The sequence below is a fragment of the Amblyraja radiata genome, chromosome 23 (assembly GCF_010909765.2).
Source record: "Amblyraja radiata isolate CabotCenter1 chromosome 23, sAmbRad1.1.pri, whole genome shotgun sequence".
Classification (NCBI taxonomy): domain Eukaryota; kingdom Metazoa; phylum Chordata; class Chondrichthyes; order Rajiformes; family Rajidae; genus Amblyraja; species Amblyraja radiata.
Window position 1 is genome coordinate 29,244,397 of NC_045978.1, and position 20,627 is coordinate 29,265,023.

At 43.7% G+C, this 20,627-nt stretch overlaps 1 protein-coding gene across 7 annotated transcripts in view; it reads left to right on the forward strand.

The window, feature by feature from the left end:
* lsm14b (LSM family member 14B) overlaps window positions 1-20,627 on the forward strand; it is a 40,202-nt gene that overhangs the window by 17,069 nt on the left and 2,506 nt on the right. For 2 of the 7 annotated variants that reach the window (XM_033041918.1, XM_033041920.1), the window contains 6 exons: window positions 669-827; window positions 1,083-1,163; window positions 4,537-4,698; window positions 5,341-5,559; window positions 12,080-12,248; window positions 16,577-16,746. In XM_033041918.1, the coding sequence (XP_032897809.1) occupies window positions 669-827; window positions 1,083-1,163; window positions 4,537-4,698; window positions 5,341-5,559; window positions 12,080-12,248; window positions 16,577-16,742 (956 nt within the window). In that variant the 3' untranslated portion in view covers window positions 16,743-16,746. The remainder of the gene's footprint in view (window positions 1-668; window positions 828-1,082; window positions 1,164-4,536; window positions 4,699-5,340; window positions 5,560-12,079; window positions 12,249-16,576; window positions 16,747-20,627) is intronic. The other 5 variants (XM_033041919.1, XM_033041921.1, XM_033041923.1 and 2 more) reach the window with 3 other exon arrangements.

Sequence of the window (20,627 nt, forward strand, 5' to 3'; positions counted from 1 at the left end):
CCAAATGTGTGTGTTGGGCAGGGGTTGCCATGAATGCTGACACTTCACCACTGACATTGCCCTGAATTTTAAATACTGGTAATGACCTTTCATCATAATTAGTATGTGAAAACCATTGATTTCAAAATGACTAATGTTTTTCATTCTGTTTATGTTGCCTCGGCAGATCTAGTAACATAATGGAAAAATATTGAGAACGTTGATTTTTAAAATGGTCTGTCCTGGCATTTCAAAACTATTGTTGTATTGTCAGGAATACATTACACCAGCTGTAGTACATTGAGGTATATTGAGGACCTGCAGCATCAGTTTATGGATAGCGCACATCATGAAATTTCTCCTGTTTAGTTCATCATGACTGTTGGGATTTTTGATCTCATATAATCTGTAAATAGAATATATCTTAACTGTACAATTTAGTAAAAAATAATAAGCTTTCTTGATTATTCTGGTACAAGCCCAATAATTGAAATGAGTATGCATTCATCTGTTTATTGCACTTCTGAAAATAAGTTAACTAACCAAAGATCATTTGCCACTCCTGCATTCCTGCTAACTAATAATTGCTCTTATCTTTTATTATTTTTGGAATCTCCTCCAGTGCATGCAAAGTTGTAGACTAAACTCAATCTCTGTTTGTAGTTGCTGAAATAAATTTCTCTATTTAGCAGCTACTGGTTTTCCATTTTTGCCACCAAGACAAAGTCCTATGGTGGAACAAGGTGTGCAGACAAGTCCCACAGAGGGCCTTAATCAGAAGAACCTTCAACAAGATAAAATCCCTACCAGTATAAATCAGCAATCCATTGGACTGGAGCAAAGGAAAGGTAAGAGATTTTCAGATGTGCACCATTAGCCATATTAATTTTTTGTGTCTAAATGATAAAGCTATATACTGCATTGCATATTGTAGAAAGGAGGTTGCATTTGATTGCTTATTGATTTGCTTTTTTATTGAATCTGATGCCAGCAATGTTAGTAACTCGTAGTGTGAGGGCAAACACTAATATGAAACTGTGCATGTTGACTGTTTTTTGAGGAAGAGTAAAGGGTAGTGAATTCTATCTTTTCTTTTCCCCTAGTTATCCCACAGTCTCTCACACAAAGTCGAGCTCAAGTGAATGATGAGAATAAAAAGCCTCAGCCTCAAAGGAGACGGTCAGGTGAGTATTTTGTTAATCCACTAGTAGGCTTTTGCTCATGTCATTGCTTTGCAGAGTAGCAATCAGACAGTGAAAACCAGGGTTGAGCAAATAAAAACTTACTAAACATACAAAGTGGAAAACATCCAACAAGTAATCTTATGGATGTAATTTGTACATTTCCACATAAACTGCATGGGCAGAGACCCAAGCTAACCACAGCCACCATTTCAATATACATTGCTTCATGTTCAGCTTATGAATGAAACTTTGATTCCCCCCCCCCCCCGTTACTATGGATATGCTGCCCATTTGTGTGTCTGTGCAAAATCTAAGTACATTTGTGCATTTTTATTAAAAACTATCAAAATCTGGTTCAAAACCAAAGTAGCTCGCATTTCATTATTTTTTATTTAAAATTATTTCTGGATTCGGTATGTGTAAATTAGTCTTAGAGACTACTAGCGAGGCAGATTGGTTATCTTATATATGACTTGCACTCAGACTCAGAAATAATTGACTAGAGAAAACTGACATTTATTACACGACAAAATGCAGATGCAGTAGTAAAGCTGCTACTGCTCAAAAAAAGTAAACTTAAAATGTAGAAAGGATGAATTTTGATTTGACTGCAGTATTGTGTTTTTGAGCGCTGGGGGAGTTCTCAGCTGTTTGTAAAGATTTGAGATCTTGTAGGTTTTATACTGAACTTTTTATAGCCAGTGCAAAGAAAATGTTGAAGTGCTTTGTAGTTCCAAAGTTATCTAATGTCAGATAGTTTAGATATCTAACAGTTGTGACAAAATAAATAGGAATTTCTACAACTGAAGTGTATCTGGTGATTGATTTGTTTTAATAAAGTTGTTCCTTCCCTAATTTTCATAACTTTGTGGATATAGCCCAGTGCATCGCACATACCAGATTCAACCTCCCTCTTATCGACTCCATCTATACCTTATGCTGCCTTGGGGGAAAGTTAGCAACATAATTAAGGACCTTTTTCACCCAGGTCACTTCCTCTTCTCCCTTCTGCCATCAGGCGGAAGATACATAACTTGATAGCAGATACCATCGGACTCGGTTTGTTTCTAACTAGCTTCTAACTCTCTGTTATCAAACTACTGAACAGTCTTCCCAAAAGTTATGGTATAGTCCTGATTTTCCAGCCTACCTTCAATGTGGACTCTGGATGTTTTCTCTGTAGTTATGACACTATAATGCAGTAGAGAGTAAAGTAAATTAGAATAATTAGAGCTGTTGTATTCTGCACGTTTGTCTTTGCACTACCTTTTGTATGGCTTGATTTTACTCGTGTACAGTATGATCTGATTTAATTCGATAGCACACAAACAAAGCTGTTCACTGAATCTCAGTCCACATGGCAATCATAAACCAATACCAATTGTATAATTTATAAAGCAGTTTAGCCTCTGTAGAAATATGTTGAGGAAAGCTGCTTTCAATTCTTGGTATAGCTGCCATTGTTTCTGATACTTGTTAGTGCTATGCCTGTGAAAAACTCAATTACAGCTAACTTGGAATGTGAATATAAAAATGATCTTGCCTTGTAGGTCCCTGAGGCATCATTAGTGAAGACGAATGTAGGTCCCTTACAGTCAGAGACAGGTGAATTTATAATGGGAAACAAGGAAATGGCAGAACAGTTTTAAATGCGTACTTTGGTTCTGTCTTCACTAAGGAAGACACAAACAATCTCTCGGAAATACTAGGGGACCGAGAATCTAGTGGGAGGGAGGAACTGAAGGAAATCCACATTAGTCACAAAATGGTGTTCGGTAAACTGTTGGGACTGAAGGTAGATAAATCCCCAAGTACTGATGATCTGTATCCCAGAGAACTCAAGGAGGTGGCCCTAGAAATCGTGGATGCATTGGTGATCGTTTTCCAATGTCCTCTCGACTGTGGATCAGTTCCTGTGGACTGGAGGGTAACCAATGTAACTACACTTTTTAAAGAAAGGAGGGAGAGAGAAAACGGGGAATTATAGACCAGTTAGCCTTAAATCGGTAATGGGGAAGATGCTGGAGTCGATTATTAAAGATGGTATAGCGGCACATTTGGAAAGCAGTGATGGGATCAGTCAAAGTCAGCATGGATTTATGAAGGGGAAATCATGCTTGACTAATCTTTTGGAATTTTTTGAGGATGTAACAAGTAGAATGGATATGGGAGAGCCAGTGGATGTGGTGTATCTGGACTTTCAAAACGCTTTTGACAAGGTCCCACACAAGAGATTAATGTAGAAAATTAGAGCACATGGTATTGGGGGTAGGGTATTGACATGGATAGAGAACTGGTTGGCAGACAGGAAGCAAAGAGTAGGAATTAACAGGTCCTTTTCAGAATGGCAGGCAGTGACAAGTGGGGTGCCGCAATGCTCGGTGCTGGGACCCCAGTTGTTTACAATATATATTAATGATTTAGACGAGGGAATTAAATGTAACATGTCTAAGTTTGTGGATGACTCAAAGCTGGGTGGCAGTGTGAGCTGCGAGGAGGATGCGATAAGGCTGCAGGGTGACTTGGATAGGTTGGGTGAGTGGGCAGAGGCATAGCAGATGCTTGTACATCAGTCACTGAAATTAAGCATGCTTATACATTAGTCACTGAAAGTAAGCATGCAGGTATAGCAGGCAGTGAAGAAAGCCAATGGCATGTTGGCCTTCATTTCGAGAGGATTTGAGCTTAGGAGCAAGGAGGTCCTACTGCAGTTGTACAGGGCCCTGGTGAGACCGCACCTGGAGTGTTGTGGGCAATTTTGGTCTCCTAATTTGAGGAAGGACATTATTGCTATTGAGGGAGTGCAGCGTAGGTTCACCAGGTTAATTCCTGCGATGGCGGAACTGACGTATGATGAAAGAATGGGTCGACGGGGATTGTATTTGCTGGAATTTAGAAGGATGAGAGGTAATCGTATAGAAACATATAAAATTCTTAAGAGGATTGGGCAGGGTAGATGCAGGAAAAAATGTACCGATGTTGGGGGAGTCCAGAACAAGGGGTCACAGTTTAAAAATAAGGGATAGGCTATTTAGGACTGAGATGAGGAAAAACCTTTACACCCAGAGAGTTGTGAATCTGTGGAACTCTGCCACAGAAGGCAGTGGAGGCCAATTCACTGGATGTTTTCAAGAGAGAGTTGGATTTAGCTCTTAATGCTAAGGGAATAAAGGGATATTGGGATAAGGCCGGAACGAGGTACTGATTTTGGATGATCAGCCATGATCATATTGAATGGTGGTGCTGGCTCGAGGGGCCGAATGGCCTACTCCTGCACCTATTTTCTATGTTTCTTGCTTGTTTAAACTTGTTCCATCAACTCTTCAAAACTTACTGCTTTTGTAATACCAAAAAAAGTGTACCTTCATTTCAGGCAATAGAAGAGTCAGAAACCGTGGAAGAGGACAAAACTTTTCAGGAAATAATAAAGAAGCAACCATGAAGTTTGAAGGGGACTTTGATTTTGAAAGTGCAAATGCTCAGTTTAATAAGGAGGAGTTTGAAAAGGAGTTCCAAAACAAATTAAAAATAAAAGGTACTCTATTGCTACAAATAAAAAGTGATTTTTAAAGTTACTATACACTGGCAATTTGTTTCTTTCAATAGTGTCTTAGTCATGTTGATAAAACGACATTATTTCTTCACCATCAGAGGTGATTAGCTTTGATTTGATACAGCAAGTGTGGCTATGTGATAGGGAGATATGCTATACTTATCAAGTATTAATTTTTTTAAACTTTGTGTATTCAGTGCAAGGTGGATATTGTCTGTTTTAATGCTCATTTGGACTGCCCGACCTTCTGTATTTCAGCTACAAAAGTGTACCACACGCACTTTGATTAAGCAGGGAGCAAGGTGTGAATTTTAAATCTGTTTAAGTAAATATTCTGTTCTAATTTTGAGCAGTAAAAAATCCTCAAGAATTTGCATGCGATTTGTACAGCAATAGATAGGTGGCACTAGAGACAAAATATTCAAGTAAAGCAGCAAAATTATAGGAGCAGGCATACAGTGCCCTCCATAATGTTTGGGACAAAGACCCATCATTTATTTATTTGCCTCTGTACTCCACAATTTGAGATTTGTAATAGAAAAAAAAACATGTGGGTAAAGTGCACATTGTCAGATGTTGTCGTTGGGTATTTAATAACATCGATGCTCCAACTTTAACATCAAGGGCTCGCAGTCTCGGGAGAGGCCGAGTTGGGAGCTCCAACGACGCAGAAGGTTCGACAAGCCCCGACCCAAGGTCCTATTGCTGGCGCGGAGGAGCTATCATCCCCCTCGATGCAAGAGCTTGATCGCCTTGATGAGGAGACCCGCCGTTGGCTACGGGAGTCAAGATCGTCTCGTCAATGGAAGGCTCAAGTTCCCCGACTGCGGGAGAACAAAGAAGGGAAGAGATTGAACTTTTTTTCGCCTTCCATCATAGTGGGAAATGGGGGGGGGAGTCACTGTGGTGGATGTTCATGTTAAAATGTTTTTTGTGTATTCAGTTGCTTTTTATTAGTATGACTATGGCAAAGCAAATTCCTCGTATGTTGCAAAACATACTTGGCTAAAAAAGTATGATTATGATTTTTATACATTTTGGTTTCACCATGTAGAAATTACAGCTGTGTTTAGACATAGTCCCCCCCCCCCCCCATTTCAAGGCACCATAATATTTGGGACACAGCAGTGTCATGTAAATTAAAGTAGTCATGTTTAGTATTTTGTTGCATATCCTTTGCATGCAATGACTGTTTGAAGTCTGCGATTCAAGGAAATCACCAGTTGCTGGGTGTCTGCTCTGGTGTTGCTCTGCCAGGCCTGTATTGCAGCCATCTTTAGCTTATGCTTGTTTTGTGGGCTAGTCCCCTTCAGTTTCCTCTTCAGCATATAAAATGCATGCTCAATTGGGATCAGATCTGGTGATTGACATGGCAACTCAAGAATTGATCATCTTTTAGCTTTGAAAAGCTCCTTTGTTGCTTTATCAGTACGTTTGGGATCATTGTCTTGCTGTAGAATGAACCGGCGGCCATTGAGTTTTGAGGTATTTGTTTGAACTTGAGCAGATAGGATGTGTCTATACACTTCAGAATTCATTATGCTACTACAATCAGCAGTAGTATCATCAATGGAGATAAGTGAGCCAGTACCTTCAGCAGCCATACATGCCCAGGCCAAAACACCCCCACCACCGTGTTTCACAGATGATGTGGTATGCTTTGGGCAGCGCGACCCATGTCGCAGCGGCCTCTGCAGTCCGTCTGTCTTTTTTTGATTTTCTTTGTCCCGTTGAGTGTAGTTTATAGTGTTTTTTTAACTGTGTATGTGTGGGGGGCGGGGTGGGGGAAACTTTAAAATCTTTTCCCTGTTGGGGTCTCTGTTGTCGTTAGGGCCTAGCACCGTGGAGCGGCCTCCAACCGGAACGACCTGGGGGCTCCAGTCGCGGAGCCTGCTGACTTACCATCGTGGGGCTGGCCGAGTTCGGAACGGGCGGAGCTGTGGTGGCGCGCTGCTATGGCCCGACCCCGGAGCTTCGGAGGCTCCAGCCGCAGGCCTGGTGGACGGTAACATCGGGAGCTCGCGGGTCCCTGGTGGGAGACCGCTTATCGGAGCTTCCGCAACGGCAACTTCTCCCGCCCGAGTTGCGGGGTTGAAAATGACCTGGAGCGGGGCCTTACATCGCCCGGCGCAGCTTTAATGGCCACGGGACTTGTTAGCGTCCGCCGGGGGCTCCTCAACATCAAGACCTGGAGCGCGGTCTTGCATCGCCCGGCGCGGCCTTAATGGCCGCGGGACTTATTTACCATCGCCCGCCGGGGGTTTTGACTTTGACATCGGGAGGAGAATGGGGAGTGCAGGGGAGAGATAAGACTTTGCCTTCCATCACAGTGAGGAGGAGATTCACTGTGATGGATGTTTGTGTAAATTGTGTTGTGTCTTGGTTCTTTTCTTGTTGTATGACCTTTTTTCCAGAACTGTGGTTGTTCTTTTAAGTACTTCTTGGCAAACTGTAACCTGGCCATCCTATTTTTGCGACTAACCAGTGGTTTGCATCTTGCAGTGTGCCCTGTGTATTTCTGTTTGTTCACGAAGTCTTCTGCAGACAGTGGTCATTGACAAATCCACACCTCTCCTGAAGAGTGTTTCTGATCTGTCGGACAGGTGTGTGAGGATTTTTCCTTATTATAAAGAGAATTCTTCTGTCATCTGCTGTGGAGGTCTTCCTTGGCCTGCCAGTCCAGGGCTCGGAATTAGCGGTTGCCCGGGTGCCATTGACCACTCAAAATGCAGCCGGGCAACCTAAATGCCGACTCATTTTGCCCGGCTTGGCAATCAAATGCTGGTTTATACCGATAGACACAAAAAACTGGAATAACTCCGCGGGTCAGGCAGCATCTCTGGAGAATAGGAACGTGACGTTTCGTGTCGGCGGCTGTATTCGTCTAGTATCTTTGATTGCGGGGCAAAGACACTAGGTGCGTGGTGACGAAGGGTCGGAACGCGAATGACGGGCCCCGAGCAGCGACAGCAGCGGCAACAGCGGCCCCATCGCCTCCTCCTCCGCACCCCGCCCGGCGCAAAGAACCTCCCTCTCCCTCTCTCCCTCTCCCTCCTCCCAGCCTCGGCGTGCGGGAGGGGTTGTGAAAGTACCGTTGGCGGATTTGCAAGCAGCGGCCGCTATTGCCCTGATAACGGCCACTGCTTGCAAATCCGCCAACGGCGCTTTCACAACCCCTCCCGCACGCCGAGGCCGAGAGGAGGGAGGGGGAGGCGGAGGCCTCCTTCCGCCGTCTGAAGCAGCTGCACGACAGAGCTGCACAGCTCGGCCCCGCACCTTCCTGTTGGCTGGCGGTGTCGAGGAGGCGGCGACACTTTGGCGTTGAACAGGGATGGCTAAGGCAGCGGGGCGATGTTGTCTGAGGAGCGCTGACCTTCCTTCCTCCCCACCTCTTCTGCACCTTCCACCCACCCTCTCTCTCTTTCTCTCTCTTGTACGCCCCCCCCCCCCCCACCCCTTTTATCCCGGGACCCCTCCTCTCCATCCCGCACTGATCCCCATTCCCTCCTCTATTCAGTCCTCACTGACATCCCCTGTGCTCCCCTCCCCATCTACCCCCCCCCCCCCCCCCCAATCTATTCATCACCCTACCCACCTCGCATTGATTCTCCTGCCACCATCCTACACTGGCCCCCCAATTCATCCTGTACTGACCCCCCTTCCCATCCATCCTGCACTTCCCCCCCATTCATACTGCACTGATCCTCCCATTCATCCCGTACTTACCCACCCTCCATTTACCCTGCACCAAGCCCCCCATCCACCCTGTAGTGATCTACCCATTCATCCTGTTCTGATCCCCTCATGCATCCTGTACTGATCCCCTCATTCATCCCGTACTGATCCCCCAATCATCTTTTACTGACCCCCCATCCATCCTGTACTGATCCCCTCATGCATCCCGTACTGATCCCCCATTCATCCTATACTGAACCCCTCATTCATCCTGTAGTGATCCCCCATTCATCCTGCACAGACCCTCCGATCCACACTGTCCTGACTGCCCCCCCCCCCCCCCCCCCAATTCATCCTGTACTGATCCCCCCCATTCATAGAAACATAGAAAATAGGTGCAGGAGTAGGCCATTCGGCCCTTCGAGCCTGCACCGCCATTCAATATGATCATGGCTGATCATCCAACTCAGTATCCTGTACCTGCCTTCTCTCCATACCCCCTGATCCCTTTAGCCACAATGGCCAAATCTAACTCCCTCTTAAATATAGCCAATGAACTGGCCTCAACTACCTTCTGTGGAGAGAATTCCAGAGATTCACCACTCTCTGTGTGAAAAATATTTTCCTCATCTCAGTCCTAAAAGATTTCCCCCTTATCTTTAAACTGTGACCCCTTGTTCTGGACTTAAACTGTGACCCCTTGTTCTGGACCTGTGCTGACCCTTCCCCCCCCCCCCCCCCCCCCCCCCCCCCCCAATCCATCCTGTACTGATCCCCCCCCCCCCCATTCAAGAAGAATGGGGGGAACAGTTTGAAGAAGGGCCTTGACCGAAACGTTGCATATTTCCTTAGCTCCATAGATGCTGCCTCACCTGCTGAATTTCTCCAGCATTTTTGTCTACCCCCCTTCCTCCTGTACTGATCCCCCCCCCCATCCTTCCGTACTGAACCCCCATTCAACACCACTGACATCTCCCCTCACAATTTTACATACTCCAACCAACACGTACTAATTCATCTGCCTCAATCCATCCATTCCGCACCGACTGCCTTCTCAAACCCCCCACCGCCATCTATCCACCCCGCACTGATTCACACACCCCCTGACCCTATTGTGCTTCATGGTCTTCAGAGCGAACATTGACTAAGTTTGATAACGGAATGCAATCAAATGTATTTTAATTCCCAATGTTATTATTTGTTTTGACACCTTTAAACATATTACCAAAAGAACATTTGCTGCAGTTTTGTCCTTTGGCCATCTCTTGTCAGTTAGTGTAATGTTTAACCTGTCAGATGGGTATAGTCGGTTTTAACAGCTATTATCATAAAATGCCTTTAAAAATGTCCTTGCAACCTGTATATTTTGTTATGGATAAATTATGTGGGAAGCTGAGTGTTTCTGTGCCAATAGCAATAGCATGCTATGGCCATGTCATGGTAATTTTCGATCCTTCACAGAAAACGTGCTTGCATCAATTGCAATGTGTATAAAGAGTTGAGATATTGTATTATAATTTTGCTGCATGTCATTGCGGTATATATAATGTCTTGATTGGTGAATATGTTTAGTTTGTGACTTTATTTGAAGCAGAAATAATATGTGAATGTAGACAAAATTGCTGGAGAAACTCAGCGGATGCGGCAGCATCTATGGAGCGAAGGAAATGGGCAACGTTTCGGGCCAAAACCCTTCTTCAGACTGATGGGTTTCGGCCTGAAACGTTGCCTATTTCCTTCGCTCCATAGATGCTGCTGCACCTGCTGAGTTTCTCCAGCACTTTTGTCTACCTTCGATTTTCCAGCATCTGCAGTTCCTTCTTGAACATAATACAGGTGCACAACCTTTTATCCGGAGTTCCGGAAACCGAAAAGCTCCGAAAACCGGACATTTTTTCCAGGATGTCGGCGCCAAACATGACCCGAAACGACCCACGGTCAACCCAGGTCTGTACTACTGTAGCGGCTGCCTCCTCCCCGGAGACCGGGGAGACACTTAAACATCTGTAAATCATTGCTTAAATGTTAGTCAGTTAGTTTGGAGGGCTTTTATGTGAAGTGGGGGGGGTGTTGGGAGTCGGCAGCCACAGCGCTGGAATACCAGCGGGGAGCGGGCAATGCCTTACCGGGTCGCCGTGCAGTAAGCTCCGGAGCGCTGTGGCCGCCGACTCCCAACATCGCGGAGCTGGGGCTGCGGGCGTCCGGCCGCGGGCGGCGCCGGTTGTAGCTCCGACCCCGGCAACTCTACCCCTGGCTGCGCTCCAAATCCAGCGCCGCTCGCGGCCGGACGCCCGCAGCCCCAGCTCCGCGATGTTGGGAGTCGGCGGCCACAGCGCTCCAGAGCTTACCGCACGGCGACCCGGTAAGGCATTGCCCGCTCCCCGCTGATATCCCAGCGCTGTGGCTGCCGACTCCCAACATCGCGGAGCTGGGGCTGCGGGCGTCCGGCCGCGGGCCGCGCTGGATTTGGAGTGCCGCGCAGCCAGGGGTAGAGTTCGCCGGGGTCGGAGCTCTAACCGGCGCCGCCCGCGGCCGGACGCCTGCAGCCCCAGCTCCGCGATGTTGGGAGTCGGCGGCCACAGCGCTCCGGAGCTTACTGCACGGCGACCTGGTAAGGCATTGCCCGCTCCCCGCCTCTCCGACCAGGTAGGGAACTAAGAATTAAAGTTTCCCCCTTCACCCCCCCCCACCACATAAAATCCCTCCAAACTAACTGACTAACATTTAAGCAATGATTTACAATGATTCCCCGGTCTCCGGGGAGGAGGCAGCCGCTCCAGACTTTTCAAGCCGCCCGTGCTACCTACCTAATCTACGCTAAGAATCTTCCATTCCGAAATCCGAAAAATTCCGAAATCCGAGAAGTGTCTGGTCCCAAGGCTTTCGGATAAAAGGTTGTGTACCTGTATGTGAATGCTTCATTGAGCATAATTCCAACTGGTAACTACGCACTTCGTCCAAGCACATTATTACACGTTTTGCAAACCGTCTTAAATGACCACCTAAACTGTCATTTGGCAACCTAAAAAGCTGTCAAGGTTGCCTGGCTGGCAACAGGGAAAAAAAGTTAAGCGAGAGCCCTGCAGTCCCTTTGCAATTAGTAAGCTCACCAGTGCTCTCTTTCTTCTTAATGATGTTCCAAAGAGTTGATTTTGGTAAGCCTAACATTTTGCCGATGTCTGACAGTTTTATTCTTGTTTCTCAGTCTCATAATGGCTTATTTGACTTTCATTGGCACAACTTTGGTCCTCCTGTTGATAAACAGCAATAAAAGTTTCCAAAGGTGATGGAAAGACTGGCGGAAAGACTAGGTGCTGAGAGCTCTCTTATACCTGCATTAAGGAGGCACACCTGAGCAACTACAAACACCTGTGAAGCCATGTGGCCCAAACATTATAGTACCCTGAAATGGAGAGACTATGTATAAACACTGCTGTAATTTCTACATGGTGAAACCAAAATGTATAAAATCTCACCATGTGCACTTTAACCACATGTGATTTTTTTTTTTCTTTCACAAATCTTAAATTGTGGGGTACAGTGGCAAATAAATAAATGATGGGTATGTGTCGGCATCAATTCCTGCATGGATACTGAATGGGATTGTATGTGGTCTGAAGAATAAAGTGCAATTGCAATCTTAACATTATATAACTTATATATCTAAAAATTACCTTTAACTTTTTAGATGACATTGTACATAAAGGAGACCTTAGCATCCAGGAAGAGAAAGGAGATTCAATTGTTGAATCACCAAGTCCTGAAGGAAAAAAGGAAGAGCCATCTCTTGGGCCCAACTGTTATTATGATAAAACAAAATCATTCTTTGATAATATTTCTACTGAGCCAAAGACAAGGTAAAGCTTGAGCTGTTTAATATATTTGTGATAAATTAAATTGAAGTGAGTGAAATTCTTTGCATTCCTAATGATATAAACTTGCCTTTTAATATGCCGTTAAATGTTTGCAGCTTGTGTTTAAAGTTTGAATTTTCATGTAATTTCTCTCTGCTATGGAAGTTATATAAAATTTCAATGTTCTAAATTTGAATTTGTGTCGAGATATTAAGGGAATTAGGAGACAGTATGTTAGTGCAGGAAAGTTGTGCCGAGGTGAAAGAGGAGCTCTGATTTTGTTGAATGGCAGAGCAGATATAAGGGGCCAATGACCTCTTGCCACTTTTTTTGCCTACCCCTTTCCATTTAAGTGAGATGCAAAGGACTGCCTGTCATCCTCTTGGAAGTGAGAGTACTGAGAAAGTTTAAAATCCAGGCTGGGGAACATAATGGAAATTGTAATTTATCTTTATCTGGCCTATGCTGCTGCAGTTTTAATTGGACATAAGATACAGAGCTAATGCACATTTTGGAGGTAAGGAGAGTTGTTGGGAGAGAAGAGAAATGCTTCTTCCTGGGTTAGAGGTGTAGAGGTGTAGAGGTGGATCTCCATATGGAAATGTGAATATGTATTTCTGTTGGGTGAATTCCTAAAAGATGAAAGTCCAATTTATGTTATTTCAGGAAATCAGTGGAAAGCTGGAGTGAAAGCTAAATAGTCAAAATAATCAAGCTATTAAGATGTTGAAATAGTGTCGTAATATTCATTATAACTTAACCGAGTTCTATTATTGTGGTTATCCAAATTTAAATCTAATTAAAAACAGCTGATCTAAATACTGGGTATGTACCATTTAACTGATGCACAGACTATATCGGACATATTATGATTCATTCATAGTCCTAAAAATAGCACTTTGCTTTAACTTTTATTTTGTCTGTTAGTGGAGATGTGTAGTGCTTGTCACAATATTGATCCGAAAATATTGAGAACACAGTCTTTGCACATGATTGCTGATAGCTCAGTACATCTTGTACCTGTATCGCATATATATAACCAATTATTATAAAGCTGCATAGTATCTAGATTTGGCAACAAGCAACAAGATATTGGTCAAAAAGATTAGATGCTTGTTAAAGGGCATTTTTTTTTAAAGGGCAGTTCCTTTTATTAGGAACATTTATGAATTAGTATAATAAGCTGGTGGTGTTTAAGGAAGAGAAGCTGTAGTTTGGGAGTTGTAGTTATGGCTTCTGATAGTGGCGCGTGTTTTAATTTCACAAATGTGTCTGGAATTTGAGTAGGTGACATGTTAAGTGTCTTGCAGAGCTGGTGATTGGGAATGGGTGAGAGGTCATGCAGAGATATGAAGATAAAGGTGAAAGTTTACATTTGAGAATGTATGTACACGTAAATAATTAGTGTAGTGAGCATGGACATCTCGAGTAAGTGGGATTTGATGAAAGTCAAAACATTATCAAGGTTTTGTATGGCAGAGTTGAGGCTGGAGTGAAGGAGGCTGATTTGTCACGCTTCAGAAAACAGTTTTGGCAGCAGTTGAGAAAGCAAGAGCAGAGGCGGATTAATTTACAGATATTGAAGTCGTACTCATAAGGTATGGAAACAGGCCCTTCAGCCCAACTTGCCCAACATGTCCCATCTACACTGGATCCACTTGCTTGTGTTTGGCCCATATCCCTCTAAACATATCCTATCCATGTACCTACCTAATTGTTTCTTAAACATTGCGATAGTCCCTGCCTCAACTACCCCCTCCGGCAGCTCATTCCATACACCCACCACCCTTTGTGTGGAAAAAGTTACCCCTCAGATTCCTATAAAATCCTCCCTCTACATGTTAAACCTAGGCCCTCGATTCTCCTACTCTGGACCAGAAATTCTGTGTATCTACCCGATCTATTCCTCTTATGCTTTTATACACCTTTATAACATCACTGCTCATCCACCATGTGATCTAGGTAACTCCCCATATAACTAGGACCCTCGAGTCCTGGTAACATCCTTGTAAATCTTCTCTGCGCCCTTTCCAACTTAACAACATCTTTCCTATAACATTGGGCCGTAAACTGAACACAACACTCTAAATGCGGCTTCACCAGTGTCTTGTATAACTGCAACATGATCTTCCAACTTCTATACTCAATACTCTGACTGATGACCAATGTGCCAAAAGTATTTTTGACCACCTCATCCACGTGTGACAAGGAACATATTTCAAAGAACTATATACCTGCATTCCTAGATCCCTCCGCTCTACAACACTTCCCAGAGCCATACCATTCACTGTGTAGGTCCTGCCCATTTTATAGATTTTCTAAATGCAACACCTCACATTTCTATGTATTAAATTCCATCAACTATTCCTCTGGCCAACTGATCAAGATCTTGCTGCAATGTTTGACAACCATCTTCACAATACCGTGTCCACTTTTGTATCATCTGCAAACTTATTAATCATGTCATATACATTCTCATTCAAATAATTGATATGGATGTCAAACAGCAATGGGCCCAGCACCAAGCCCTGAAGCACACCGCTGGGCACAGGCCTCCTGTCCAAGAAGCAACCTTCCACCATCATCCTCGGTTTCTCCCAATGAAGCCAATTATGTATCCATTCAGCTATCTCTCCTTGAATCCCATGCAATTGAATAGAAACTGACCACTCAGATTAGGCAGAATCTGTGGAAGAGAAACAGTTAATGTTTCAGATTCCAAAATCCTCCTTAAGTAGTAGAAAAGGGAAAACCAGTTAGATTTCAATAGCGGGGCAGAGATATGTGGAACCACGGGGAAATTTTTGATAGGATGAAATCAAATGACTTAAACTGACAGTTAGAGGCCCCTGTGCTTCTTGTCATTGCTATTGGAAAGATATGGAATATGCTCAGTGGGCCAGATTATCCTAATTGCAATAAACTGAACCAAATGACAATCAGGTTTTAATGCAGACAGTGAATTACCTGTGATTGGAGAATTTGACAGCCCAGACAGAAGAAATGTTCCCCAAACTTTTATTGGGTCTTGTAATAATATAAGAAGCCACAGAGGGAAGTAGGATGGTGACAAAGTAACAGACAGTTGGAAACTTGTGAGGGGGCTTGGGTGTTACTACCCCACACAGCGATCAGCCCGTCAGGACATGAGACTGGGAGACGTTCAAATAGAATGCTTCACCTGGAAAGACTGTTCCTGTCCATGGATGGTGGGAAGGCAGGAAATGAAAGGACTGATGTTGCATCTCCTGTGGATGGTGGGCATGGGAAGACTGGACTGGGGAGTTGCAAGGGTATAATGTCTTGCATGTCAGGAGGGGAGGACAATATAAGTCTTGTGATAGAATCTTATTGGAAATGGTGGAGATATGAAGACGAACTTGTTGATTGTGGAAAGACACAAAATGCTGAAGTAACTCGGCAAGTCAGGCAGCATCTTTGGAGAAAAGGAATAGGTGACGTTTTGGGTCGAAACCCTTCAGATTGAAAGTCACCGGGGAGGGAAACTAGAGGTATGGACAGGTTCTAAACAAAGCGGAGTCGGCGATGAAGACCAATAAAAGGTGGAGCCCACATTGGTTCATTGTTGGCTGTGGAAGAGGTGATAATGAAAAGGATATATGATGTGAACAGTGGAACTGGCAGGACGTCTAGGGTGTGGGAGGGGACGGGAGAGGGGATTGCAGGGGTTACCTGAAATTAGAGAAATCAAAATTCATACCGCTAGGTTGTAAGCTACTCAAGCGTCATGAATGTTAATTTCTCTAATTTCAAGGGTGTGCAGAGGTAGAGTTGCTGTGTTACAGCGCTTTCTGCACCGGAGATCCGGGTTCGAACCCGACTCAGATCTTCGGTTCCCCCCCCCCCCCCCCACACTCCAAAGACATACAGGTATGTAGATTAATTGGCTTTGTGTATGTGTAAATTGTCCCTAATGTGTGTAGGATAGTGTTAATGTGCGGGGTGATTGCTGGTCGGTGCGGACTCGGTGGGCCGAAGGGCCTATTTCCGCACTGTATCTCTAAACTAAACTAAAAATAATCCTGCATTCCCCCTCTTGTCGCCTCTCTCCCACCCTATTCATTCTGCCAGTTCCACTGTTCGCATTCATATATCCCCTCCTTATCACAGTTCTACTTCTTAACACTGGACAGAAGGAAATAGTGAGCTGTGTGGTGCTGGTACACTACAAGAATGAAAGCTTTGCTAACCCATGTCAAAAACATCAGATTTATTGGGTGTTTATTCCTTGTATAAACATTCTAGTTTCATTTTTTCACCGTTAGCATTCCGAAGTTCATTGATTCCTTTCATCCCCCATTTTGCAATAGGCGTACATGGGCTGAAGAAAGAAAGCTTAATACGGAAACGTTTGGAATCTCTGCTAAGTTTCTTCATGGACGAGGTTTCCGTGGAGGCTTTCGTGGTGGGAGAGGCCGTGGAGGCGGGAGAAGAACTTCTTCAATGCCAAGGAATAGTGGCGGCAGCAGGGTTTAGTAAGGTATAGCAGTAGTTTCTGTTTTAGAGAGATACTTGGACTGAATATGATGTACAGAATGCAGTTAATCAAGGGATATGGGGGAAATAGCAGGAACGGGTTACTGATTTTAGATCAGCCATGATCATATTGAATGGCCGACTCCTGCACCTATTTTTCTATGTTTCTAATAACACCTGCTATCACCCATTAACTGATGTTCCTGAACCTTCAATAATTGTTCTAAGTGCAATTCAATTTTTATTGTCATATAAAATGAAACCAAAATCATGGAAACACTCAGTTGATGAGGCACAATTTGTGGAAAGCAAAACGAGATAATCTTTCAGATTGAAGGTCCTTTGTTAAAAATGGGAAAGAGAGAAAGAAAAAGTTCTAGAGAAGATAGGAGAGGACGAAAGGAACTCTTTCCAGAAATGTGTGGCCTGTTGTTTCCACCATTTTCTGATTTGTGTTTTCAGATATCCAGCATTTGCAATCTTTTCATTTACGCTTTCATATTCATTATTTTTGAGCAATTTGACATGAGAGAATAGACCCTTCATTGGAGAAGGCACTGGGACTTAGCACTGAGGGCAATAGTTTTGGGCAGAGAAATACAGTGCAGATACGGCTCCTTCAACCCAACTTGTCCGTGCCGACGAATTTATCTACCCGAGATATTCTGATTTGTCGTTCCACCGTCCTCTTGGAGGAATAGTTGCCCCTCGGGTCCCCTTTAAATCTTCCCCCTCTCGACTCATATCTTCAAACTTTAGACTCCTCTACAATGGGAAGACTGTAACCACTGTATCTATGCCCCTCGTGCCCTTAAGTACCTCCATAGGGTGATTCTCCCTTAGCATCTTGTGCTCCAAGGAGAAAAGCCCCAGCCTATTCAATATCTTTAGCTCAATCCTTCCATTCCCAGTGTGCCTTGTAAGTCTTTCCTGCATCTTTTCCAGATTAACGATATCCTTCCTGCAGCCAGATGACCAGAACAGTACACAATATGTCAGTGTGATATCAGCAATGTCTTGTACCAAATGTAACATAATGCCTGAACTCCTTTAGTCTTTTCCCTGACTGATGAAGGCAAGTGTGCCAAATGCTTCCAACTGCGTAATTTCAGATAATTCTGCATTTAAACCTCTGCACTTTTGTTCTCTCTGAATTATTGGGAAGATGGTTCCCTGAAGGGAAAACTTTAAGATTAAGCTTGAATCCAGTTGCTATGTTATTTTAATATTGCCTTTTAATCTGTCATTTAATTTTCTCCTTGTGATGCCAATCTGAGTGTATTCTTTGATAAACGTTGTGACAAAATGGGTGTTTCAGGAGCATTGGTCTATCATCCTAGCTTCTAACTATTGATGGGTTTCTGTAAGATCCAGATTCAAGCCGAGCTGAGACTTGGAGAATGCCAGTCTGTCAAGCTGTAAAAGTCATTGGTTAAATGAATTTAGGAGTTCCTTGTGACTGTTTATACTGCAGTGGCAAGAATGGTTTTGCAGAATATCAACAGAGCTAGATATAAATGAACTATATCAGGAATTGCAAGGAAGCTTTTATGTAGCTAAAAAAACTTTTTAATTTATTTAGTTTAGATATACAGCATGGAAACATCTTCGGCCCATCGATCATCCGTTCACAACATTTCTATGTTATCCCACTTTCTCATCCACTACACACTAGGGACAATTAACAGAGGCAAATTAACCTACAAACCCTCATGTCTTTGGTACAATGCAGATTTTGTACAGTACTTTGGTATTCAGACACTTTTTCCACATTTTGTTACGTTACAGCCTTACTTTAAAATGGATCACATTTTTTTTTATCATCAGTCTACTCGCAATACCCAAGAATGAAGAAGCAAAAACAGGTGTTTAGACATTTTTGCAAAGTAATTAAAAATAAATAACTGAAATATCACATTTACATAAGTATTCAGACCCTTTGCTAGTTGAGCTTAGGTTAATCCTGTTTCCATTGATTATCCTTGAAATGTTTCTACAACTGGATTGGAGTCCACCGGTGGTAAATTAAATTGATTGGACATGATTTGGAACCTCTCTATATAAGGTTCCACAGTTGACAGTGCATGTCAGAGCAAAAACCAAGCCATGAAGACGAAGGAATTGTCTGTCGACCTCTGAGACACAGATCTGGGGAAGGGTATTAAAATAATTTCTGCAGCATTGCAGGTCCCGGAGAGCACAGTGGCCTCCATCATTCTTAAATAGAAGAACTTTGGAACCACCAGGACTCTTCATATAGCTGAGCAATCGGGGGAGAAGGGCCTTGGTCATGGAGGTGACCAAGAACCCGATGGTCACTCTGACAGAGCTCCAGAGTTTCGCTGTGGAGATGGGAGAACCTTCCAGAAGAACAACTATATCAGTAGCACTCCACCAATCAGGCCTTTATGGTAGAGTGGCCAGACGGAAGCCACTCCTCAGTAAAAGGCACATGACAGCCCGCTTGGAGTTTGCCAAAAGACACCTAAAGGACTCTCGGACCATGAGCAACAAGATTCTCTGGTCTGATAAAACCAAGATTGAACTCTTTGACCTGAATGCCAAGCGTCACGTCTAGAGGAAACCAGGCACCGCTCATCACCTGGCCAATACCATACCTATGGTGAAGCATGATGGTGGTAGCATCATGCTGTAGGGATGTTTTTCAACGGCAGGAGCTGGGGGACTAGCCAGGATCGAGGGAAAGATGAACGGAGCAAAGTACAGAGAGATTCTTGATGAAAACCTGCTCCAGAGCATTCTGGACCTCAGACTGGGCATAGGTTCACCTTCCAACAGGACAACTTTCCTAAGCACACAGCCAAGACAACGCAGGAGTGGCGTCGCAACAAGTCTGTGAATGTCCTTGAGTGGCCCAGAGAGAGCCCGGACTTGAACCAGATCGAACATCTCTGGCGGAACCTGAAAATAGCTTTGCATTGACGCTCCCCATCCAACCTGATAGAGCTTGAGAGGATCTGCAGAGAAGAATGGGAAAAATTACCCAAATACAGATGTGCCAAGCTTGTAGCGTCATACCCAGTAAAACTTGCGGCTGTATTCGCTGCCAAAGGTGCCTCAACAAAGTACTGAGTAAAGGGTCTGAATACTTATGTAAATGTGATATTTCAGTTATTACTGTTTAATTACTTTGCAAAAATTTCTAAACACCTGATTTTGTTTTTTTAATTATGGGGTATTGTGTGTAGATTGATGATAAAAAAAAAAGAATTTAATCCATTTTAGAATAAAGCTGTAACGTAACAAAAAATGGAAAAAGTGAAGGGGTCTGAATACTTTCTGAATGCACTGTATGTGGGAGGAAACCTGAGCACCCGGAGGAAGCCCAAGCGTTCATAGAGAGAATGTGCAAACTGCAGAGATGGCACTCGAGGTCAGGATCAAACCCACGTCTTGGGTGCTGTGAGGCAGTAGTTCTACTGGCTCCACCACTAATTGCTGATTGTAAAACAGTCTTGTGCACTATTTCATTTTTGATTGTTGAATGACTGATAAAAATCACATTCTCTCATGTGGCTATCCAGTGATAGAAGGCATAGCCCATTGTAGTTTATAGATGACTGTGTATCTGAGGCAGCATATGAATTACTAAATTGTAGATATAGTCATTAAATAGCTAGGATCCCAGACAACTTGTGTGACAGTGCCTAGTCTTTCTCAGTAAAAGGAAAATGGAGCATTTTCAATTATCAGCATGCTGCCTAGCCTGTTGTAACAACATTAATTAAATCGTAGTTTTATAAACTACTAAAATAAAATGCTCATGAATTGAATGGTGGAAACTTTTGTAAAGATTGAACAGCTAGAAATGTGTAATGGCCATAACTCTTGTAACTTTTCTCAGGTTTGGGGTCAGTTTAGATT